This window comes from Jatropha curcas, chromosome 1 (genome assembly GCF_041381405.1).
Source record: "Jatropha curcas cultivar XTBG-Jc1 chromosome 1, XTBG_Jcur_1.0, whole genome shotgun sequence".
NCBI classification, from domain to species: domain Eukaryota; kingdom Viridiplantae; phylum Streptophyta; class Magnoliopsida; order Malpighiales; family Euphorbiaceae; genus Jatropha; species Jatropha curcas.
Window position 1 is genome coordinate 33,988,107 of NC_143151.1, and position 22,822 is coordinate 34,010,928.

Genomic DNA, 22,822 nt, shown 5'->3' on the forward strand with positions numbered 1-22,822 from the left:
ATATAAATATAGTAATTCATATTGGAATGAATTTTGCAATGAAGATCATGCTTGTTTAATAATTTTACCAAATTAACACGGTTCATTGATGTGACGGGTTTGGGTCCTCTGAAGGTCAAAGTTATAGTCATCCTCGTTTAAAACAATAATGATATGAAATTCAAAGCTGAAATAAAATATACTTCCTCCTTTCCAGTTAAAAAGTAATTTTTTAAAATTTTTTAATTTATTTTAAGTGTCATTTTTTGTAAATTTATTATATATTTATATTTTTTTTACTTTTATTTATTGACTTTCAACAGTAAAAAATTAATTGAAAATATAAATTTAATAGAATCAAGATAAAATAAATCACTTTCAACTGTGTGAAAAGCTAAAAATTAGTCGGTTTGAAATAAACGCAGACAATAATGGAGAGGTTGGTAGAAAAAAACAACATTAATTAAATCAAATCATACACAAAATATAATATTGAAATTAAGGTTGTCACAGGCACTGTTCCTGATGGCTGCTGACGGAACTGATTGCAATTTGCAGCCTCTTCCATATTGTAAACATGAAAGTAACAAATATGTGCAGATTATTAGCTGGTTATGGAAGTGTTTACAATTTACAAGAACATTATCTTATAAGTAAATAATAAAAAATGGAAAAATCTAGTGCTGAAATAATTTAATTATTTTCTGCACATACCTATTTTTTTATAAATTTTTAATTTAATTTAATTAAGCATTTTTTATATTCTACACTTGCCTGTATTTTAATTTATCTCTACTTTTTTCTTAAATTAATTAATTATATTCTGCACTTACTTATACCAGGTGCACTTTAATTTTATCCATTTTTAACAAGAATTTTTATTAAGATCAACTCATAATTAATTTTATGATGATCCTAAAACAATTTATATTTTAGAACAGAGAAAGTAGTCGTTTACTTTTATATTACTCTATCCATTTAAAAATATAAGTCGTTTTAAGTATTTTTTTTTTTTTTGAGAAAAATCAAACTAGAAATTTCATTAATTGGAATTTGTATACAGATATGTGATGCAAATTAATCTGTTTCTATTTGTATAGAAAGTCTAATAATAAACCATTTATATGAAAAATAAAAAATACAATCATGATTTGAAGTATCTGATTAATTAAGTTGACAGAACATAATATTTGTGCTATAGGCGATCGCTTGCTCCACTTGGTGGCTATTCATGGGCACTATTCTACTCCATGATCGTTTTAAGTATTTTAAAGAAGAATAAATTATGTTTTTTAAAGTTATCTTTATTATATTAAATATAATAAGTATCTTTACAAATTATTTTTAGTTTTGAGGTAAAAATAATTTAGTTAAATTGTTTTTTATTTTATTATAATTTAAGAGAATTAATTATTCTCTTAATTTTGGTATAAAAATCTTAAATAGTAACTTATATTGGCCGACATAAATAAAAAGAAATTGACAAATATTCATAGAAGTTGTGAAATTCATGCGATTCATTACTTTTTATTCTGAGCCAACAACCATATCAAGCATAAATGAGTTGCTACACCACACTAATTTCCATTAACATTACAATGATCTTTCGACCTTATGATGATTGATAATAATGAAGACTAGCACAACCCAATATTATAATTTGCGAGCAAAGCTTTTTAAAGATTGCATAGGAGCCGTACGTTCCTTTCCAAGCCTCACTGAGTTAACATAATCTATAGGACTGTGAGCAGCAACCCCAGGAAGCACTAGCCCCATTACTCTAAACACTGTGCAGAACCAAGTCTCATGATAGTCTGGCCCATGAGCGTGACCGATCACAAAGCTTCTAATGATCTCCCACAATGCATTGATTCGCATAGGTATGATGTGCTTCAATCCGAAGAAATTCCTGTTTGGCTCCTCATCCATAAACTATACTTATCAAATTCAGACAAAGAATTAGTTAGTTTCTTATGAATTGTAAGTAAAGAGCAGTTTGAACATTTAATTTTAGGTACTTACTCGGCCGAAATACCGGCTATCATAGTAAAGGCAGGTTCCGAAATGCTTAAAGGCGAAGATCTTGTCGTCAAAAGGCACTCTAGGCACCATGTCATTGCAGTAAACAACCCTGTAATATCTAGTATTTGGATAGTTCAAATGAGATTCCATGAAATTGCCAAGCTGCACATCTCCAATTCTTGGCTGTCCAAATGTGTATATATTTAACAACCTGTTTACCATCTCTGTCTCTTCCTGTATTACGAGAATGCAAGGGAACAATATAGCAAGTGCTCCGCCTAAGCTATGTCCAGTGACAACAAATTTAGCGTTCTTGTGCTCTCTTAATAAGTGCTTGAGCTTTAGTGCCACAGCATAGTAAGCACGCTTCTTTGATAGTTCCAGCATAGCCCCTTCAGATTCGCCATTTAAATCAAAGAAACCTGTGTGCTTTTTTTGAAGGTGAGTTTTGAAGGAGGAAGAGTCTCCTCTGTTACCCAAACCCAATGCTTCTAAAAATCCAATATGGATTTTTCCAACTTTTGGAACCTCATACCATGAGAAATCGAAGTCAGTACTCCAATCTTGTGCATTGAATGGTTCGGTGCCTCTGAAGCTAACAATTATCAAGTTTGCATCTCTAGGCTTGTCGGTGAATATGAACACTTGGGTGTTGCTTTCTTTTTGGTATTCTATCAGATCAACAATTATTCCAGAAAATAATCAAAAGATTGAAATATTTAAAAAAAAAAAAAAAAAAGACATAAAACAAGAGAAAATAAGAATAGGGTATCTAAAAAATTTACATACCATTCCAGCAGTTGTAGAAATCAACGAAATGCATCTGTTTGTCACAAATGAATTGCACAGAATTCCCATTAGAACTAAAAAAAATTCACAATAAAAAGAAGAGAGGGAGGGGGGGACAATGAGAATGTGGCTTGCCTTCCAGTGACGTTCAACAACGTGCTTGATAACTTTCTCATTCTCATAAACAAGTTTTGAAGCCATAATAGAAAGATCCATTAGATATCGGTTGCCCAAGTCTGCTTTTATGTTGTTGACATCTGTAGAAATAGAATCATCAACTTTCTCTGACAAGATTACAGTCCTGTATAGGTCTATTCGGCCATCCAATTGTCCAATGGTGCTTATAAAATTCTCCGAGCCTCTACGTGGTATCTTCAGCTTTACTGTGGAGTTCAAAAAAACCATATATCTCAAATCAAATAAATTTTGATTCTCAAAATTTTCTAGCAAAACTTTATTACTATAAAACACATAGTGCTCACAAATGGCGGAGTAAAAAACTTCTGCTACGATCATTTATTTAGAAAAGTAAGCAGAATATTGTAAATAGTAAAATTTATAGAAGTCTTCTATACATACAATGAAGAACGTTGTCGAGGATGCCAGAAACGCCTTCGTTTTGTGAAATGAGGTTGAGAACAAAATCAACCACATAACCAAGGTACTTCAATGGAGTATTAATAAAGGCAAGAACCCTACGAATGATAACAGAAACCAGTAAAATCCACCTGTGATCAATTGCTGCACCACCCTTAATCCCTTCATCTGAACTATCCAAAAAGCTCATCCCACTCTTCGTGTTTTTGGTTACCAAATACTTAACTATATCTCTTTTTCTTCCCTTATGAGGGTTCACTACCAGGAAGTTTGGAGCAAAATCACTAGCAGTAGCTGGAGTAGCCATGGCTTTTGGTTTCTCAGTAGTTTTATCACTCTTCTTTCTCAGCAAAGAACTTGAGACTAGGTGCAAGTTTGAGTGAGACCGTGAGAAAGGAGAGCAGGACTATAAGCGTATTTATAGGTAAATTTGGTTTTAGATTAATTAGCTCACTTCATGCTGTCCACAACCTTCCTCTATATATTTATAATATCTGTGATTCCATTTTTAATTAGAGAGAGCTATGTAATATAAAGACAAAGTTACAATTCCGAAGTTTTTTTTTTTTTTAAATACTCCCTTTCTCTCGCTTTAATCGCAACATTTGTTTTTTTTCACAAAGATTAAGAAATGATTGAAATTCATTGATTTCTTAAAATATACTATAAAATTTCTATATTGTCATTCTTAAATATAAATATAAAAATAAATAACACTCGTAAATATGGGTAAAATTGAAAAAAACAATATAATTAATATAATCTCAAAATCCTAAATGAACACTTAAAGTGGAATAAGGTAAAATATCTATTTGTTGTTATTAAAGTGAAAAGGATGGAGTAATTTTCTTAAATTTTTACTCCTTTATCATAATTTATATCTTGATTTGACTTGCACATACATTAAGAAATTTTAGTTTATATAGTTAAACGATAATTTTTGCTTTAATTTTTCATAATATACGCTTATATTAATATCCATAAAAATTATATTATTCATATTAAATTGTTCTTAAAACTAATCGAATATTTATTAAATAAATTTATTGGAAGATAAATATTGATATATTAATTTTTAGTTATGTCACGATTTGATTAATGATAATGCAGTAATTTGACTATTATATTTATTGATATAAACAAATATTAAATAATAAAATAATAAACTCTAAATATTATTCACTTCTAATAAACAATTGTTTTGTAATAAATGAAAAAAAGAAAATAAGATAGTAATAATTATGGGAGGGAAAAAGAATTTCTTTGAAAATGAGTCTAACATTGAATGAACATGAGGTGGTGTAGACATATTCCTTGATTTTGCATTAGTGAACGTCACAAAAACGTGCTTTATAATGGTGGCGTTTGTCCAATTTTAATTATTAGCAATCATTTCATTTATTGATTCTCTTCATCTTCACTGTTTTGATGACTCACATTATTTTTTGTTGAAAAATTCCACATCGGGAACTTACAGTTAACAAAATTTTAACAAAATAATAATATTCGTTAGCTAACCGTTACGAGCCACCAGCAATCATTATAAGCTATCTATTAGTATGAACGGATAAACCAAAACGGGTCCCAACTACAATTAGGTTTATAAAATTATATTATATTCAAAATAAAATATAAATATAGTAATTCATATTGGAATGAATTTTGCAATGAAGATCATGCTTGTTTAATAATTTTACCAAATTAACACGGTTCATTGATGTGACGGGTTTGGGTCCTCTGAAGGTCAAAGTTATAGTCATCCTCGTTTAAAACAATAATGATATGAAATTCAAAGCTGAAATAAAATATACTTCCTCCTTTCCAGTTAAAAAGTAATTTTTTAAAATTTTTTAATTTATTTTAAGTGTCATTTTTTGTAAATTTATTATATATTTATATTTTTTTTACTTTTATTTATTGACTTTCAACAGTAAAAAATTAATTGAAAATATAAATTTAATAGAATCAAGATAAAATAAATCACTTTCAACTGTGTGAAAAGCTAAAAATTAGTCGGTTTGAAATTAACGCAGACAATAATGGAGAGGTAGGAAAAAAAAAAAAAAACAACATTAATTAAATCAAATCATACACAAAATATAATATTGAAATTAAGGTTGTCACAGGTACTGTTCCTGATGGCTGCTGACGGAACTGATTGCAATTTGCTCCCTCTTCCATATTGTAAACATGAAAGTAACAAATATGTTCAGATTATTTTCTGCACATCCCTATTTTTTATAAATGTTTAATTTAATTTAATTAAGCATTTTCTATATTCTACACTTGCCTGTATTTTAATTTATCTCTACTTTTTTCTTAAATTAATTATTTATATTCTACACTTACTTGTACCAGGTGCACTTAAACGGAGAAAGTTGTCATTTACTTTTATATTACTCTATTCAGTTAAAAATATAAGTCGTTTTAAGTATTTCTTTTTTTTGAAAAAAATCAAACTAGAAATTTCATTAATTGAAATTTATATATAGATATGAGATACAAATTAATCTGTTTATATATGTATAAAAAGTCTAATAATAAACTACTTATATAAAAAATTAAAAAAATACAATCGTGATTTGAAGTATCTGATTAAGTTGACAGAACATAATATTTGTGTTATAGGCGATCGCTTGCTTCACTTGGTGGCTATTCATGACTACTATTCTACTCCATGATCATTTTAAGTATTTGAAAGTGTAATAAATTATGTTTTTTAAAGTTATTTTTATTATGTTAAATATAATAAGTATCTTTTACAAGTTATTTTTAGTTTTGAGGTAAAAAATAATTTAGTTAAATTGTTTTTGATTTTATTATAATTTAAGAGAATTAATTATTCTCTTAATTTTGGTGTAAAAATCTTAAATAGTAACTTATATTGGCCGACATAAATAAAAAGAAATTGACAAATATTCATAGAAGTTGTGAAATTCATGCGATTCATTACTTTTTATTCTGAGCCAACAACCATATCAAGCATAAATGAGTTGCTACACCACACTAATTTCCATTAACATTACAATGATCTTTCGACCTTATGATGATTGATAATAATGAAGACTAGCACAACCCAATATTATAATTTGCGAGCAAAGCTTTTTAAAGATTGCATAGGAGCCGTACGTTCCTTTCCAAGCCTCACTGAGTTAACATAATCTATAGGACTGTGAGCAGCAACCCCAGGAAGCACTAGCCCCATTACTCTAAACACTGTGCAGAACCAAGTCTCATGATAGTCTGGCCCATGAGCGTGACCGATCACAAAGCTTCTAATGATCTCCCACAATGCATTGATTCGCATAGGTATGATGTGCTTCAATCCGAAGAAATTCCTGTTTGGCTCCTCATCCATAAACTATACTCATCAAATTCAGACAAAGAATTAGTTAGTTTCTTATGAATTGTAAATAAAGAACAGTTTGAACATTTAATTTTAGGTACTTACTCGGCCAAAATACCGGCTATCATAGTAAAGGCAGGTTCCGAAATGCTTAAAGGCGAAGATCTTATCGTCAAAAGGCACTCTAGGCACCATGTCATTGCAGTAAACAACCCTGTAATATCTAGTATTTGGATAGTTCAAATGAGATTCCATGAAATTGCCAAGCTGCACATCTCCAATTCTTGGCTGTCCAAATGTGTATATATTTAACAACCTGTTTACCATCTCTGTCTCTTCCTGTATTACGAGAATGCAAGGGAACAATATAGCAAGTGCTCCGCCTAAGCTATGTCCAGTGACAACAAATTTAGCGTTCTTGTGCTCTCTTAATAAGTGCTTGAGCTTTAGTGCCACAGCATAGTAAGCACGCTTCTTTGATAGTTCCAGCATAGCCCCTTCAGATTCGCCATTTAAATGAAAGAAACCTGTGTGCTTTTTTTGAAGGTGAGTTTTGAAGGAGGAAGAGTCTCCTCTGTTACCCAAACCCAATGCTTCTAAAAATCCAATATGGATTTTTCCAACTTTTGGAATCTCATACCATGAGAAATCGAAGTCAGTACTCCAATCTTGTGCATTGAATGGTTCGGTGCCTCTGAAGCTAACAATTATCAAGTTTGCATCTCTAGGCTTGTCGGTGAATATGAACACTTGGGTGTTGCTTTCTTTTTGGTATTCTATCAGATCAACAATTATTCCAGAAAATAATCAAAAGATTGAAGTATTTAAAAAAAAAAAAAAAAGACATAAAACAGGAGAAAATAAGAATAGGGTATCTAAAAAATTTACATACCATTCCAGCAGTTGTAGAAATCAACGAAATGCATCTGTTTGTCACAAATGAATTGCACAGAATTCCCATTAGAACTAAAAAAAATTCACAATAAAAAGAAGAGAGGGAGGGGGGGACAATGAGAATGTGGCTTGCCTTCCAGTGACGTTCAACAACGTTCTTGATAACTTTCTCATTCTCATAAACAAGTTTTGAAGCCATAATAGAAAGATCCATTAGATATCGGTTGCCCAAGTCTGCTTTTATGTTGTTGACATCTGTAGAAATAGAATCATCAACTTTCTCTGACAAGATTACAGTCCTGTATAGGTCTATTCGGCCATCCAATTGTCCAATGGTGCTTATAAAATTATCCGAGCCTCTACGTGGTATCTTCAGCTTTACTGTGGAGTTCAAAAAAACCATATATCTCAAATCAAATAAATTTTGATTCTCAAAATTTTCTAGCAAAACTTTATTACTATAAAACACACAGTGCTCCAATGACGGAGTAAAAAATTTCTGCTAAGATCATTTATTTAGAAAAGTAAGCAGAATTATTGTAAATAGTAAAATTTATAGAAGTCTTCTGTACATACAATGAAGAACGTTGTCGAGGATGCCAGAAACGCCACCGTTTTGTGAAATGAGGTTGAGAACAAAATCAACCACATAACCAAGGTACTTCAATGGAGTATTAATAAAGGCAAGAACCCTACGAATGATAACAGAAACCAGTAAAATCCACCTGTGATCAATTGCTGCACCACCCTTAATACCTTCATCTGAACTATCCAAAAAGCTCATCCCACTCTTCGTGTTTTTAGTTACCAAATACTTAACTATATCTCTTTTTCTTCCCTTATGAGGGTCCACTACGAGGAAGTTTGGAGCAAAATCACTAGCAGTAGCCATGGGTTCTGGCTTCTCAGTACTTTTATCACTCCTTTTTCTCGCCAAAGAACTCAAGACTACGTGCAAGACTGGTTGAGAGAGGAGAATAACAAATGTATTTATGGGTAAAAGCATTAATTATAAAGATTATAACTTAATTAGCTGAATTCATGCTTTCTGCTTTTCTCTTAACCCTCTCCCTCTATTTATAATATTTGTGAATTGAGATTCCATTTAATTACAGAGAGACTATTAGTAGTTTTTTTTTTTTTTGAGGGATGGTTCTAATATTCAACGTACGTGATAAACACGTGCTAATAAGACCGTCTGGCCGGCCTTATGCATTAGGGAATCTTTATCTATGGTATTACTAATCACAAAAAACGTGCTACAAATTAATTAATTAATTTTGTTGCATTTGTCCTCTTTTCATTATTAGCAATCATTTCATTCACTGGTTCTATTCAATACTATTTTGATGACACCTGTATTTTTTTTTTTTTTTTTTGAAAGAGGGCATGGAAAATAAGGAGGAATTGCAAGTTTTTTTACATAATTTTTGTTTGAATAATTTTTGTTTGAATACTAACGAATAGTATATCTATTTACCATTAGTTTACACTTTTGCATGACTGTGCCTGTGGGATTAAGATTTAAATGCATGAACGAGATGACCGACTGAATGTAAAGGTTGAAGTTATAGCCATCCTCGTTTAAAACAATAATGTCATGAATATGATACTAAAAACTAAAAATAACGAAACCTAAGATATATTTTTCACGTTTGTTAGGCCCACCTGTCGTTTTAGCCAAATTATATATTGGCATTACTAAATATTTTTTTGGCGTGTTAAAAAAAAATGCTGAGTAAATAAGTCAAGAAAGTGTAACTTTTACGAAAAGTATATAAAATATTTGTGTTTGATTTATATATTTTAATTTTATATTTCAAAAAGTAAATTATTTAACTTCCTTTGTACAAGAGAAGTAACTTTATTAAAAATGAATAGATAAGTGCAATAAATTTATTAAATTATTCAATTATTTTTTAAATTTACTTCTCAGAAAGTTCACTCGTATATATATCATCCCAATAAATATACTTCGTACGAAATATATGATTTAAACCAAACGATGCCTTAGTGGAATGCAGATTCCTGATGAAAGGCAGACAGTAATAGAGAGGCAGGAGAGTATTTATGGAATTTAATTATTTACCACATTTCATAATTCAAATAGAAAAAAAAAAAATAATTCACGTCATGCACATAAAATATGGAAATTAAAGTTGGCAGAGCTACTGTTCTTGATGGCTGATTGCGAAACTGATTGCAACCTCTTATATATACAAGCGTAAACATAACGCAGGCAGTGACTAAATATAGGTGAGTGGTGAAACATGTGCACATTTTTAAGAATTAATTTATTGAATTCAAGATTAATTTTTAAAAAAAAAATTTTAATTATTGGATGCATTAAAGATTTATTAATTGTTAGAATCCAAAATTATAAAATTAATAAATCATGTACATGCATATTTATTGGCAAAGGATAACAGAATTATTGATATATCCTACTGTTCAGCTTCTTGGCTGTTTATGAAGTGTTTACAAGAATCTTATCCTATATATAAAAAAATGCAATAAACTAATATCCATGGATAAAGACAATTGATTTAATCAATTAAGCATCTAAAATTCTATTTTTTAATTTATATCTATTCTTGTAAATTTTTTTAATTATTTTCAATAAATATCTTCATATATTTTTAAATATGAGATCTACTTGGTTTCATATATTGAAACAGTGATCTTACATATGGTCTAACAAATTCAAATATATCTTATCATTTTTTTTTATTTCACACCTTGTGATAAGTTCATATATTGCGTAATAATAAAATTATTATCTTTATTTATCAAAACATGTCAATTTTAAATTACGGAGAGCACTAGCAAGACTGATCACTATAGCTTAGGTCATGGGTTCGATCCTCCGTAATGCAAGCTCCTCCGAGCGAGTCCTTTAATTATGTTCTAATATTTAGTTAGATGTATTTGTCCCCTTATTAATTATTGTACATGGGTTGGCATTTCTTCTGTTTTTTGTACGGTTGCAATCATACACTCTTCTTGCACACTAAAATAAAATAACATATCTCCGTATAGCAATGCCAAAGCACGTGATTTTTTTTTTTCTTTTCTATTTTATGAGCAGTATATGCTGAACATTTTTCCAATGCAAGAAAATTAATAGATTATATTATATTAATTATTGATTTTAATATTTGTTATAATGTTCTAATTCATCTTGGTATCGGTTTTAATTATATAATAAATTTCTATTATCATGGGTTATTATGGGAATTATTTGAAATTTATATACTCTGCAATTTATTATATCATCATTCACTTTTATTACAGGTGCTCATTTAAAAATTGAACTAATTAATTGTTACCCATTGCTCCATTTTGTGATTTTAATTTATTCTATGAAAAGATATAAAATTACTCAAATCCCACCAATCAGCATATTAAAAATGACAAAGCAATTGCATTAATAATTAATAATATATTCTAATTTTATTATAAGGCTTTATGCTTTAGAATAAAATACACTACATCGACTGATGAACAATGGATTTTCTCTCTATAATTTAAAAAAATGTCCCCACTGTTCCATTTTATTGATTTTAATTTATTCAAACAAAAAAAAACACAAAACTACTCAAAATCAAAATCCCACCAAGCAGCAGATAACAGTAACAAATAAGTTATGGAAGTGCAGATTTTTCCAGGGCTTCATTATTTGGCTGATAGTGAATATCTTTGTCCCCATTTCTTGACTCTAAGATTTATAATTTGCGAGCAAAGCTTTTCAAAGACAACAATGGAGTTGCTCGCTCTCTTCCAAGCCTGACAGAATTAACATAATCTACAGGACTATGAGCAGAAATACCAGGAAGCACAAGTCCCAGAACCCTAAACAATGTGCAAAACCAACTCTCCTTGTATTCTGGCCCATGAATGTGGCTTATCAGGAAACTTCTAAAGATCTCCCACAACACATTCACTCGCATGGGAATTATATGCTTCAATCCGAAGAAATTCTTGTTAGGCTCCTCATCCATAAACTTTATGCATCAGATTTAGATAAAAGAATGGGTTAGTTTGAATGAAAGAAATAAAGAAAAGAGGCGCGAGAACATATAATATTTAAGTACTTACTCGGCCAAAGTATCGGCTATCATAGTAGAGGCAGGTGCCAAAATGCTTAAAGGCGAAGACATTGTCGTCAAAAGGCACTCTAGGCACCATGTCATTACAGTAAACAACCCTGTAATATCTAGTTTTTGGATAGTTCAAATGAGCTTCCATGAAATTGCCCAGCTGCACATCTCCAATTCTTGGCTGTCCAAATGTGTATATATTAAGCAACCTGCGTAGTATTTCTGTCTCTTCTTGTATTACAAGAACGGAAGGGAACAATATGGCAAGCGCTCCGCCTAAGCTATGTCCAGTGACAACAAATTTAGCATTTTTGTGCTCTTCTAATAATTGCTTGAGCTTTGATGTCACATCATAGTAAGCACTCTTTTTTGATAATTCCGTCGTAGTCCCTTCCGATTGGCCATTTAAGTGAAAGAGACCTGCACGCTTTCTTTGAAGGTGACTTTGGAAGGTGGAAGCATCTCTTCTGGTACCTAAACCCAATGCTTCTAAAAATCCAATATGGATTTTTCCAACTTTGGGAATCTCATACCATGAAAAATCAAAGTCAGTATTCCAATCCTGTGCATTAAATGGTTCTGTGCCCCTAAAGCTGATCACTATCAAGTTTGCATCTTTGGGCTTGTCACAGCATATGAACACTTGGGTGTTGCTTTCTTTTTGGTATTCTATCAAATTAAAAAGAAAAGTTATTTAAAAAGTGAAATATATATAAATTATAAATAAGAAGAGGGTATCTAAAAAAACTTGTGTTCCTTTTACCATTCCAGCAGTCGTAGAAGGCAACGAAATGCATCTGTTTTTGTCAAAAAGGTAAATAGAATTTCGTTAGATGTTATAATGAAAAATGTTCTTATGTGTGTGGAATGAGAGACGTTAAACTAACTAAAGAATGACAAATGCTTGCCTTCCAATAACGATCAATAACATTTTGGACAACTTTCTCATTCTCATAAACAAGCTTTGCAGCCATAATGCATAGGTCCATTAAATATCGATTTCCCAAATGTGTTTCTATGTTGTTTGCATCTGCGGAAAAGTTACCGTCAACTTTCTCTGCCAGACTTACAGTCTTGTATAGGTCAATTCGCCCATCCAATTGACCAATTGTGCTTACAAAATTCTCTGATCCTCTTCGAGGTATTATCAGCTTCCCTGCAAGTTTAGACCATATTCAGTTGCACTTTCTAGTTAATCTTATTTGTAGATCATTTTATTATTAGATGATATATAAAATTTCCCTATACCTACATATACGGGGTTTAGGGTTTAAGGTATAGTAGTGTTATATATGTACATATATATCTAGAGAGACAGAGAGAGAGTATAACAATTAGATACCATGCAGGGAGTTACTGAGGATGCCAGAAATGCCACCATTTTGAGAAATAAGGTTGAGAATAAAATCAACCACGTAGCCGAGGTACTTCAATGGAGTATTAATAAGGGCAAGAATCCTGCGAATGATAATAGAAACCAATAAAATCCACCTGTGATCATTTGCTACACCACCTTTAATACTTTCCTCTGAACTATCCAAAAAACTCATTCCACTCTTTTTGTTTTTGGTTACCAAATACTTAAACAAATCTCTTTTTCTTCCCTTCTGCGGGTTTACTATCAGGAAGTTTACAGGAGGAGTAGCCATTGCTTTTGGTTTTGGTTTTGGGTTTGGGTTTGGGTTTGGTTTGTGAACACTAACTCCTCCTTCACTCTTTTTTTCTCTCCTAAAATTCAAGACTGTGCTCAAGTGGGTGAGAGAGGAGGATTATGAATGTCTATTTATAGGCATAAAAGCAGCAGAGCTATGATGGGTTGTCTGATTTTCTTGGTAAAATATTTGCATTACTAGTGTGATGGGTAGCACCTCTCAGTGACAGGACACGATAAACATATGCTATAATAAGTAATAAGACAGAAGGAAGTTTCCAGTTTCTGCTATGGCCGCCCTTAGGCGTATCATCTTTTTGAACGTCAAACCGTGTATTATGCAAATCATAGAATCACAAACATGTGAAAAAATTTTTTTTCCCCTTTTTGGGCATTGAGACGATTCTCTTAATCGATAGTTTCCCCTTCCTATAAATATTTTTCTACGAATTCAACCATTTATCTTTTAGATATACATTGATTTAGTCGTCGAGCTAAGACACTAACATTTAAATGGAAATGTTTTTTTTTCTAATTTAACTGTCTAATTTTTTTAGTAAGAACGGAAAAATGTTAAGCTTTGAATTTTTTAACCTAAACTACAAAAGTAATTATTACACCAACTTATTGTCAAATTAATTATTAATTATATATTAGTTTCGTATATTGAAATGTTGTGTAAAAAATAAACGAGTTTTAAATGTTGTATTATAAGAAAAAAACTTATCTATACTCCATGAATGGAGTTCATTTGTAAATCAAATCAATTACAAATTGTGTTTTAGTTTGAATGAGAGTATTTCTAACTATATGTGGTGAAAAAAAAAATGAAATAATAACATTTTTTTTAAAGAACCTTTTTCTTCATTCGCTCTATATAGAGGACCACTCATATACCGAGCATCTATATTCTAATTACACTGTCTCCATCTTGTTTACGAGATATATATGCTGTAATTTTCGTTTCATAATATTTGTTACATTTAAGAAAATAGCTTATTTCAAAATACTTATCATATCTATGATTTCATAATACTTGTTGCATTTAAGAAAATAACTTATTCCAAAATAGATTATTTCAAAATATTTATCATATTTGTGGTTTCAAGGAGTAATAAATCTTTTTTCCATATTTATCATTTGTATATGACCAATAATTATTACTTAAATTAAAGGTAATATAGTCAATTTATTCAATAATTTATCATACTTAAACAAATTTAATAAGTTTCTTAAGAGATATGAAATTTCAAATATGACAAATATTATGGAACAGAGGTAGTAATAAAAATAATTAAATGAGTTTGAGCTCATTAAATATAGTGTAAATGGTACTCCTTCTGTCTCGAAATATAACTCGTTTTGAGTAGTTTAAGTAATAATAAATTATATATTTTCAATGTTACTCTTATTTAGATTAATTACAATAAATACTTTCACGTCACGAGTAAATATTGGATTTGAGATAAAAGATAATTTGATCAAATTACCTTTAATTGTGTTATAATCTAGGAGAATTAATTATTTTTTTAATGTTTGTGTAACAACCTCAAACGATTTATATTTTGGACAGAGAGAATATCGAGCTGGCAACCTCGTGCACCATGAAAGTTTTGAAAAGTATAAATTGACTTTAAAATTGGATTCAAAGATTTTGTGTCCCCAGCAACTTGCATTAAATTTTTCTCCACAGATTCTTTTTTTTTTTCTTAAAACAGTCAAAAATAAATAGAATTATTTCATTTATTTCCAAAAAATGCCCAGCTGGAGGGGAAAAGTGGGTCCCATTTAGTTCAAGCTTTAACAACTCACCCATGCTGCTGATATACTATTTTCTGTAGTTGAACGAAGAAGATGATGAGTGATGGCCATCCTCACTTCCACAACTAATAATTTAAAAATAGAATATACCCATCTTATAATATCCAAAAATAATGAACTTGTAACGCCCCGTTTTTTTTTTCTGTGTTTCAATAGTAGTTTATCGGTCTGTGAATAGTACCACCGGTCCGGAAGTTGATATTATTTTTTGTCTGGAAAAATTACTATTTATGTTTTATATTTTATTTAACATTTTTGGTGTATATATATTGGGAGATAAACTCGGACTTATTTAATGGTTAGAACATTAGAAGTTGATATATTTAAATGAATGTATTGAATTGATGAATATTATAATGTTATTGAGGATATGAAATGATAGAAGTGCTATTGTGTTGTTATTGGAGTTTGATGGGGTTTGGAGTTTGGATTTGGGAGTGCTTTGTATTCATATGTTTGGCAACTTCTATTTTTAGGGGAAACTCTTGCAGTTTTTCTGTAGGACTCTCCCAAATCATTTTCAAAACAAAATATTCTTACTTACTAAACTTATGAATACTAAGTCACTTCTAATTTATAATATGATTGTATGGTTTATATGTAAGTTAGGACGGTGACTCCGGCACCGAATGTGGCATCCACCGTCTGGTCTTTCGGGATCAGGCGGCGGGTGTTACAGAACTATTTTTAATAATATAAAATATAAATAAATTTAGTCACATGTCAAAACTAATAAAAATGTAAAAATATTTAGAGAAACCAAAAAATAAAATAAAATAAAATGATGCAAAAATACTTAGGGGTGCGTGAAAGATTGAGAATCAAAACATATAATTTGATGGACCTTGAAATTGTAAGAGGTGATCATGTTTGATGAGATAATAGAATTATTGCTATTTCGAAATAGTTAAATTTCACAATTTCAATTGCTGGAGACCGCCTGTGCAATTACCTGTTCTATTACGTTGCCTTTTGGCTGTACTTTGCATTTTTAGGGAATTGAATTTTAACTTTACCAATAAAATTATTATTATTATTATTATTATTATTATTATTATTGTTATTATGTATGCAAGTTGATTCATGACATCTATCTATTCATTTATTTATTTATTTTTAAATTGAGAACATTCATATTCATGAATCATTGCATAAATAGATTTTTCTTATTTTTTTTATTTATCGGTAAAAATAATATTCCCTCTCATATTTGTCCATATTTTCATTTTTAAGTATTTTAAAATATTTATCCAATTAATTTAAGAGGTATTTCATAAATGATTTTAAATTTTAGGAATAATCATTTTATTTTAAAAGAGGACAATTTAAGAAGAGTAGAGATACTTTGTATGATATGCCGCTATAATTATTTTATTTCTTAAACTTTGTATCTTATCAATTTTTTATATATTAAAATAGAAAAGTATTTTTTTTTAATTGATTAGAAGGTTAAATGACTAAAATAAAATTACGAGCTACACAATATCAATAACTTTTGTTTGTCTTACCAAATTGATGAAAACTCCTATAATGAGAGAACTCGAACTCAATAAATGAAAAGACCAATCAGATCATATTTGATTTATTAAATTCAAAAATTATTGATACTTTATTAAAGAGCCAAAGAACATCTACATCAATTTTCAGCAAAGGAACAAAAACCACGTAACGTAATAATAAACTTAATTGTGATTTATGTTAATAAATAGTAAATCATTTACATCAAACTTATAACTTTAGAAATAAAGTTGATTTCGAGATTTAATTTATTTTCGTTAATTCAACTGTTTGTGAATATATTATTTTTATAAATGAAAAAATGAGAAAACAATAGATATAGCCATGAAAACACATTTTAATTAAGTGCAAATTAATTATTATATTATAAAAATCATCATAATTGTTATATTATGCGTTACGGATTTTTAGCCCAAACAAAGCCCAATAAAGTAGTAGAGTTTGGATTCTGGGCCACTGCATCAGTGGCCTGCCAAAGTAGAAATTGGTCAAACCTATAAAATTGAAATCCGATCCATTAATTTTTAAAGCATTTTTTTTAATTTTAATTGAAAAGAATTAAAAAAAAAAAAATAGAAACCGAACTAAACTGATTTTTCCTTTACCATGAAAATTTATTGGGTGATTAAGAGCATTTCAGTCAGAGGAACCCATAAAATCAGAAGTAGCAACCTTAAAGAACACATAATAGACATAAATACGTAAGTTTTTATTCAAGTAAAATTTATTAATTTTATTCAAGCGAAATACATAAAAACAGTAACAGCCATAGACGGCTTATACATGTTCACAACGAAAGACAACATAGAGCAACTAAAATGAACAAACATTACAATCATTCTGTTTTCAGAGATGCAATTAAAGCATATTAATACGAAATTAAAAAAACCAAATTGGAATTGGATAGAAGAAGAGTAATGCATGGTCTGGTCTGTTCTGAGTTGATTACATGAGAGCGAACGAGGGAAGTTTCAGAATTCGCTCCCTTCCCAGGCGGACAGAATTGACATAATTAACAGGGCTATGTGAAGCAACTCCAGGAAGCACCAGACCCATCACCCTGAACAATGTAGACTCCCAGCTCTCCTTGTAATCTGGTCCATGTATGTATCCCATTGCCAAACTTTTTAACAGCTCCCACAGTGCTGTCTTCCTCATTGGGATGAAATATTGCAGCCCAAAGAAATTTGGGTGTGGCTCCTCTTTCATAACCTAATTTCATGCATACCACAGAAAGAAAAACATAAAATTTCAATCAAAGAAAAAAGAAAAAAGAAAAAAGAAAAAAGAAAAAAAGAAAAAGAACATATATACCTGAGAAAAGTAATTGCTGTCATAGTAAATGCACTCTCCATAATGCTTGTAATGGAAGAATTTGTCATCGAAAGGCAGCCTAGGCACCATGTCATTGCAGTAAACAACCCTAAAGTACTTGGCAGTCAATTTGCTCAATTGGGTTTCCATATAGGTTGCTAAATCTTTGTCTCCAATTCTTGGCTGTCCGAATGTGTATATATTAAGCATTTTTTGCAATAATTCTGTCTCTTCTTGGATTACAAGCACTGTTGGAAACAATATTGCAAGTGCCCCGCCTAAACTATGTCCAGTTACTACAAATTTTGCATTCCGATGCTCTTTCAATAAGTTGCACAGCTTGATTGCTACAACATAGAATGCACCGTTCTTTGTCAAGTCTAGCATTGCCTTTTCGGAATCTGCATCTAAAAATAACAAACTCTTGTCCTTCTTTTGGAGATGTTTTACGAAGGTTGTAATATCTGATCTGTCGCCTAAACCCATGGCTTCTAAAAATCCAACATGGATTTTCCCCACATTTTCCAATCCATACCAGGAGAAATCCACATCAGTTATCCAATCTTGAGCGTTGAAAGGTTCTGTTCCTCTAAAGCTGATCACTATCAAGTTTGCATCTTTGGGCTTATCAGAAAATATGAACACTTGGGTGTTGCTTTCTTTTTGGTACTCTATCAAATCAATAATTATCCAAAAACGTTAATTAATTATCTAAACGATGAGAACTAAATTAAAAATGTCAAACCAAAAGAAGCTCAACAGCTAATCAAAGAAACTCTTTCAATTTTCATACCATTCCAGCAGTCGTAGAAGCCGACAAAATTCATCTGTTTTTGTCAAAAGTTGAACAAGGTTTCATTATCAGATACATTATAACAAGTACAAAATTGTTCCGTTTTTATCAAAATTAAGTGGTAAGCAATAAGAATTAAATAGTAGTAGTAGTAGTAGTATTGCTTGCCTTCCAACAGGAAGTGACGACATTTTTGACAACCTTAGCATTCTCATAAGCTAGCTTGGATGCCATGATACAAAGGTCCATGAGTTTTCGGTTTTCCAATTTGCTGTCTGAGTTTCCATCTGCTGGAAGTATTTCATCTGCTTTATCAGCCAAATTCTTGTACAGGTCTATTCTGTCATCTAAAAATCCAATGCTACTCAGAAAGTTCTCTGCTCCTCGTTTTGGGATCACTACCTTTCCTGCATGTTTTTTTATTATATACGTAATAGCAACAAACAGTTACTAATTATAATCTTGATTGCTTAATTATTAATAAAAAAACAAAGTCAAAAAAGAAGAAGAAGAAGAAGATTAAGAGCACGTACCACGAAGAATGTTGTTGAGTATGCCGGAAAAGCCCCCATTTTGAGAAATGAAATTGAGAACGAAATCAACTGCATCGCCAACGTACTTCATTGGCGTTTGAATAAGCAGAAGGAAAATCTGAAAGATGTATGATAACACTAGAACCCAGAAGCTGTCAACTGCTGCCTTTAGCTTAACCTCCTCATCTGAGCTATCCAAGAAGCTCAATCCACTCTTTTTGTCTTTAATCCACAATGCTACCAGTGAGAAGTTCCATAGATGTGTCTTTGCTGCCAGTAACAAACTCCATACATCTCTCTTTCCGTGGTTGACTATCAGATATTTTATTACAGGACCATCGATAGCCATGGCCTTTTTTTTTCGGTCTTTAGATTTCTTACCCAAATAAGAACTCAAAACTAGGTTCAAGGCAAATTGATTGATGAGAGGAGCGATATGAATTTACAAATTTATAGGCATTACAGAGGACTTATAATTATTTGTTAATTTTATCAGTTAAAGATGGGAATTGTGATAGTTGCTTTTTTCCAAGTTCAATGTGGAAGCTATGGTCATCCTCGTTTGAAACGACAATGCCATGCATGCAGTCGGAAAATAAAAAACAACGTAGCTTTTCTTGTTTGGGCTTTAAATTTCTATCAACAATTAATTCTTTTTTCTTTTTCTTTTTTTTTTTTTATATTAACGAGAGTATCTCGTACTTTTGCAAAATCAAACTATTTCTGCTCGAGAGTTAGTGAGGCATCTCTCCGTAAGTATTTTTTTAAATACCGAATTGCTAATTTTACATAGATGATCCACAGAACTCAAATATAATATAGTATTAATACAAAACATTGGGACAAGATGCAAATATATAGGATAAAAAATGTAAAGATCTTTAATATAAAATAGTAGAGTCTCTTATACTGAACAAATAATAACATTAATTTTTTCAAATAATAATCAATTAATTTAGCTGGGTTTTTGAGCAATTGATATATGCATGTTTTGCTTGGTGGTCTACATGTTTTCAACGATTTAACCAAAAAAAAAGTAAATCATTACATTCTTCCTTAACTAAATAAATAGCTTACCCATGTTAGCATTTCAATCATGTTTTTCATATTTCAAAATTAATTTATTAAACTCCTGAATTATTATAATTACTTCATAATAAGCTCTCAATTTTTAAATTTTTCAATACTGGAAATTTTATTTGATGAAAAAATAAAATACATAAGAAAATCATTAATAGGAGGCTAACAAATAGCCCAAGTCCACAGAAAGAGATTAAATTATCCAGTCCATAAGAAAAGAAATGCAGGAATTATTTGTGTAAAAAGCTTTTGATAGAGGACAAGTGAAGAGAACGCTCTTTTCCAAGCCTGACAGAGTTAAGATAATCTCTAGGGCTATGTGCAGCAATGCCAGGCAGGGCAAGTCCAATTAGCCTGTAAAATGTGGAGAACCATCCTTCCCTGTATTCTGGCCCGTGAGTGTATCCCATTGCTATGCTTCTCAATATTTCCCATGCTGCGTTCAGGTGCAGGGGCATAATATACCACAGCCCAAAGAAATTTGGATTTGGCTGCTCCTCCATTTTCTTTGTTGGTTTCAAGATTCAGATGTTAAATTATGTATTCGGCTCAAAAAATATTAATAATGTACATAATAAATGATGTGATGACATACCTGCATGTAGAACCAGCTATCATAGTAAAGACACACTCCAAAATGCTTGTAAGAGAAAATTTGGTCATCAAAAGGCACTCTAGGCACAACATCATTACAATAAACCACTCTGAAGTATTTAGGAATTGGATTGTTCAAATGAGCTTCCATAAATTTCCCTAATTGCACATCTCCAACTCTTGGTTGCCCAAATGTGTACACACCAAGCAATTTTTCCATCAATTCCATCTCTTCTTGTATCATCAGAACAGTTGGATATAATATAGCAAGCGCCCCACCTAAGCTATGTCCACTTACTACAAACTTAGCATTCTTGTGCTCTTTCAATAAGCTTTTCAGCTTCCCTGTAACTGCATAATAAGCACTCTTTTTCGCCATTTCTAATTGGATTTTTCGATTTTTAGTAGTATTATTTGCACCTTCAGAATCAGAAGGATTATCCCATGTGCTGAGTTCTTTATCCGAATCGGTGTTGGCTGAGGATTCTGATGTAGAATTTGTCATGGGAGTAACATCCTGACCGTTATAATAGTTGAAATTAGTTCTTTGCTGTCTCTGGAGGTGATATTGGAAAGTATCAGCATCGTCTCTGTTGCCTAAACCTAATGCTTCTAAAAACCCAATATGGATTTTTCCCACTTTAGGTATTTCATACCAGGAGAAATCGATGTCAGTACTCCAATCACAAGCATTAAATGGTTCTGTACCTCTAAAGCTAATCACTATCAAATTAGCATCTTTTGGCTTGTCACAACATATGAACACTTGGGTGTTGCTTTCCTTTTGATATTCTATCAAAAAATCAACACAATTAGTAAGAAAATAATCCAAGTTTGGACTCCTATAACCCTGGTTAACCTGAAAAAGAAAATAATCCAAGTTTGGACTCCTATAACCCTGGTTAACCTGAAAAAGAAAATTTCTTACCATTCCAGCAATCATAGAAGTCCACGAAATGCATCTGGGTTCATCAAAAGTTCCAGGAAATTTTACATCAGATGGTAAGAAAATTAAGTTAAAAATTGAGGGAGAGTTTGAAAGAGCAAGTGCTTGCCTTCCAGTGATTGCTAACAACATTTTTGACAACTCTGGCATTTTCATAAGCTAACTTAGAAGCCATAATGGAAAGGTCCATAAGAGACAGATCTCCCATTTCTGCTTTGATGCTTCTCTCTACAGTAACAGAATCATCTATTTGTTTCACCAGTTTCTCAGACTTGTATAAGTCTATTCGCCCATCCAATTGCCCAATGGTGCTTATATAAGTTTCCGAGCCTCTATGTGGTATCTTTACCTTTCCTGCATTCTCATTATTTTAAGAAGTATATATAAGCAGTGAGTTGAGAAAAGAAGAAAGAAAAGATTGAAGTCATTTTTATATACCGTGGAGAAAGTTGATGAGTAAGCCATGGAAGTCACCATTCTCAGAAAGGAGGTTGAGAAAGAAATCAACCACAAAGCCAAGGTACATCAATGGCTTGGCAATAAAGGCGAGGATCCTACGCACAATAATAGACATTAATATAACCATCCTGTGATAGGAAACAGCACCATCCTTTTCTTCCTCTTCAGAACTATCCAAGAACTTTCTACCACTTTTTGTGTCTCCCAACGCCAAGTACTTGAACAAGCTCCATTTTCCTGCCTTCTTTGGGCTCACAATCAGATACCTGTTTCTGTTATTGTTGTTATTCCCACCAAATTTTCTTTCATTAACATTACTGTAACCATTGCCATGAACATCATTATTGTGTTCAAGATTTGGTTCAGTAGTAGCCATGAATGTTAAT

The 22,822-nt window shown here is 31.1% G+C and overlaps 5 protein-coding genes across 5 annotated transcripts; all 5 read right to left on the reverse strand.

Moving 5' to 3' along the window:
• Window positions 1-1,478: 1,478 nt before the first annotated feature.
• Window positions 1,479-3,846, reverse strand: LOC105631303 (triacylglycerol lipase OBL1). Its single transcript, XM_089719215.1, has 5 exons — window positions 3,370-3,846; window positions 2,926-3,173; window positions 2,791-2,824; window positions 2,002-2,672; window positions 1,479-1,911 (listed from the first exon to the last, which is right to left on the reverse strand). The coding sequence occupies exons 1-5, from the start codon at window positions 3,692-3,694 to the stop codon at window positions 1,633-1,635; spliced, it is 1,557 nt and encodes a 518-aa protein (XP_089575341.1). The 5' UTR covers window positions 3,695-3,846; the 3' UTR covers window positions 1,479-1,632.
• A 2,469-nt stretch (window positions 3,847-6,315) lies between these two features.
• On the reverse strand, window positions 6,316-8,697 carry LOC119371431 (triacylglycerol lipase OBL1-like). Its single transcript, XM_089719210.1, has 5 exons — window positions 8,204-8,697; window positions 7,761-8,008; window positions 7,626-7,659; window positions 6,839-7,509; window positions 6,316-6,748 (listed from the first exon to the last, which is right to left on the reverse strand). The coding sequence occupies exons 1-5, from the start codon at window positions 8,631-8,633 to the stop codon at window positions 6,470-6,472; spliced, it is 1,662 nt and encodes a 553-aa protein (XP_089575336.1). The 5' UTR covers window positions 8,634-8,697; the 3' UTR covers window positions 6,316-6,469.
• A 2,460-nt stretch (window positions 8,698-11,157) lies between these two features.
• On the reverse strand, window positions 11,158-13,484 carry LOC105631306 (uncharacterized). Its single transcript, NM_001306010.1, is given in 5 exon segments — window positions 11,158-11,631; window positions 11,726-12,396; window positions 12,491-12,524; window positions 12,636-12,883; window positions 13,070-13,484. Coding segments are annotated over 5 exon segments (1,539 nt in total). The 5' UTR covers window positions 13,377-13,484; the 3' UTR covers window positions 11,158-11,352.
• A 3,921-nt stretch (window positions 13,485-17,405) lies between these two features.
• Window positions 17,406-19,771, reverse strand: LOC105631307 (triacylglycerol lipase OBL1). The gene is made up of 5 exons (XM_012213385.3): window positions 19,358-19,771; window positions 18,993-19,231; window positions 18,825-18,858; window positions 18,032-18,702; window positions 17,406-17,929 (listed from the first exon to the last, which is right to left on the reverse strand). Exons 1-5 carry the CDS (start codon window positions 19,704-19,706, stop codon window positions 17,663-17,665), a joined length of 1,560 nt encoding a protein of 519 aa, XP_012068775.1. The 5' UTR covers window positions 19,707-19,771; the 3' UTR covers window positions 17,406-17,662.
• Window positions 19,772-20,536: 765 nt separating this feature from the next.
• Window positions 20,537-22,815, reverse strand: LOC105631661 (triacylglycerol lipase OBL1). Its single transcript, XM_089719207.1, has 5 exons — window positions 22,416-22,815; window positions 22,087-22,331; window positions 21,960-21,993; window positions 21,033-21,823; window positions 20,537-20,943 (listed from the first exon to the last, which is right to left on the reverse strand). The coding sequence occupies exons 1-5, from the start codon at window positions 22,810-22,812 to the stop codon at window positions 20,668-20,670; spliced, it is 1,743 nt and encodes a 580-aa protein (XP_089575333.1). The 5' UTR covers window positions 22,813-22,815; the 3' UTR covers window positions 20,537-20,667.
• Window positions 22,816-22,822: the final 7 nt, after the last annotated feature.

Coding starts and splice junctions, on each gene's coding strand:
- LOC105631303 (XM_089719215.1), bottom strand. CDS start 3,694: ATGGCTACTCCAGCTACTGCTAGTGATTTTGCTCCAAACTTCCTGGTA. Junction 3,174..3,369: donor CCTCGACAACGTTCTTCATT/GTATGTATAGAA, acceptor TGAACTCCACAG/TAAAGCTGAAGATACCACGT. Junction 2,673..2,790: donor TTTCTACAACTGCTGGAATG/GTATGTAAATTT, acceptor TTGATCTGATAG/AATACCAAAAAGAAAGCAAC.
- LOC119371431 (XM_089719210.1), bottom strand. CDS start 8,633: ATGCTTTTACCCATAAATACATTTGTTATTCTCCTCTCTCAACCAGTC. Junction 7,660..7,760: donor TTGTTGAACGTCACTGGAAG/GCAAGCCACATT, acceptor TGTGACAAACAG/ATGCATTTCGTTGATTTCTA. Junction 6,749..6,838: donor ATAGCCGGTATTTTGGCCGA/GTAAGTACCTAA, acceptor TGATGAGTATAG/TTTATGGATGAGGAGCCAAA.
- LOC105631307 (XM_012213385.3), bottom strand. CDS start 19,706: ATGGCTATCGATGGTCCTGTAATAAAATATCTGATAGTCAACCACGGA. Junction 18,859..18,992: donor TCGTCACTTCCTGTTGGAAG/GCAAGCAATACT, acceptor TGACAAAAACAG/ATGAATTTTGTCGGCTTCTA. Junction 17,930..18,031: donor ACAGCAATTACTTTTCTCAG/GTATATATGTTC, acceptor GCATGAAATTAG/GTTATGAAAGAGGAGCCACA.
- LOC105631661 (XM_089719207.1), bottom strand. CDS start 22,812: ATGGCTACTACTGAACCAAATCTTGAACACAATAATGATGTTCATGGC. Junction 21,994..22,086: donor TTGTTAGCAATCACTGGAAG/GCAAGCACTTGC, acceptor TGATGAACCCAG/ATGCATTTCGTGGACTTCTA. Junction 21,824..21,959: donor CTTCTATGATTGCTGGAATG/GTAAGAAATTTT, acceptor ATTTTTTGATAG/AATATCAAAAGGAAAGCAAC.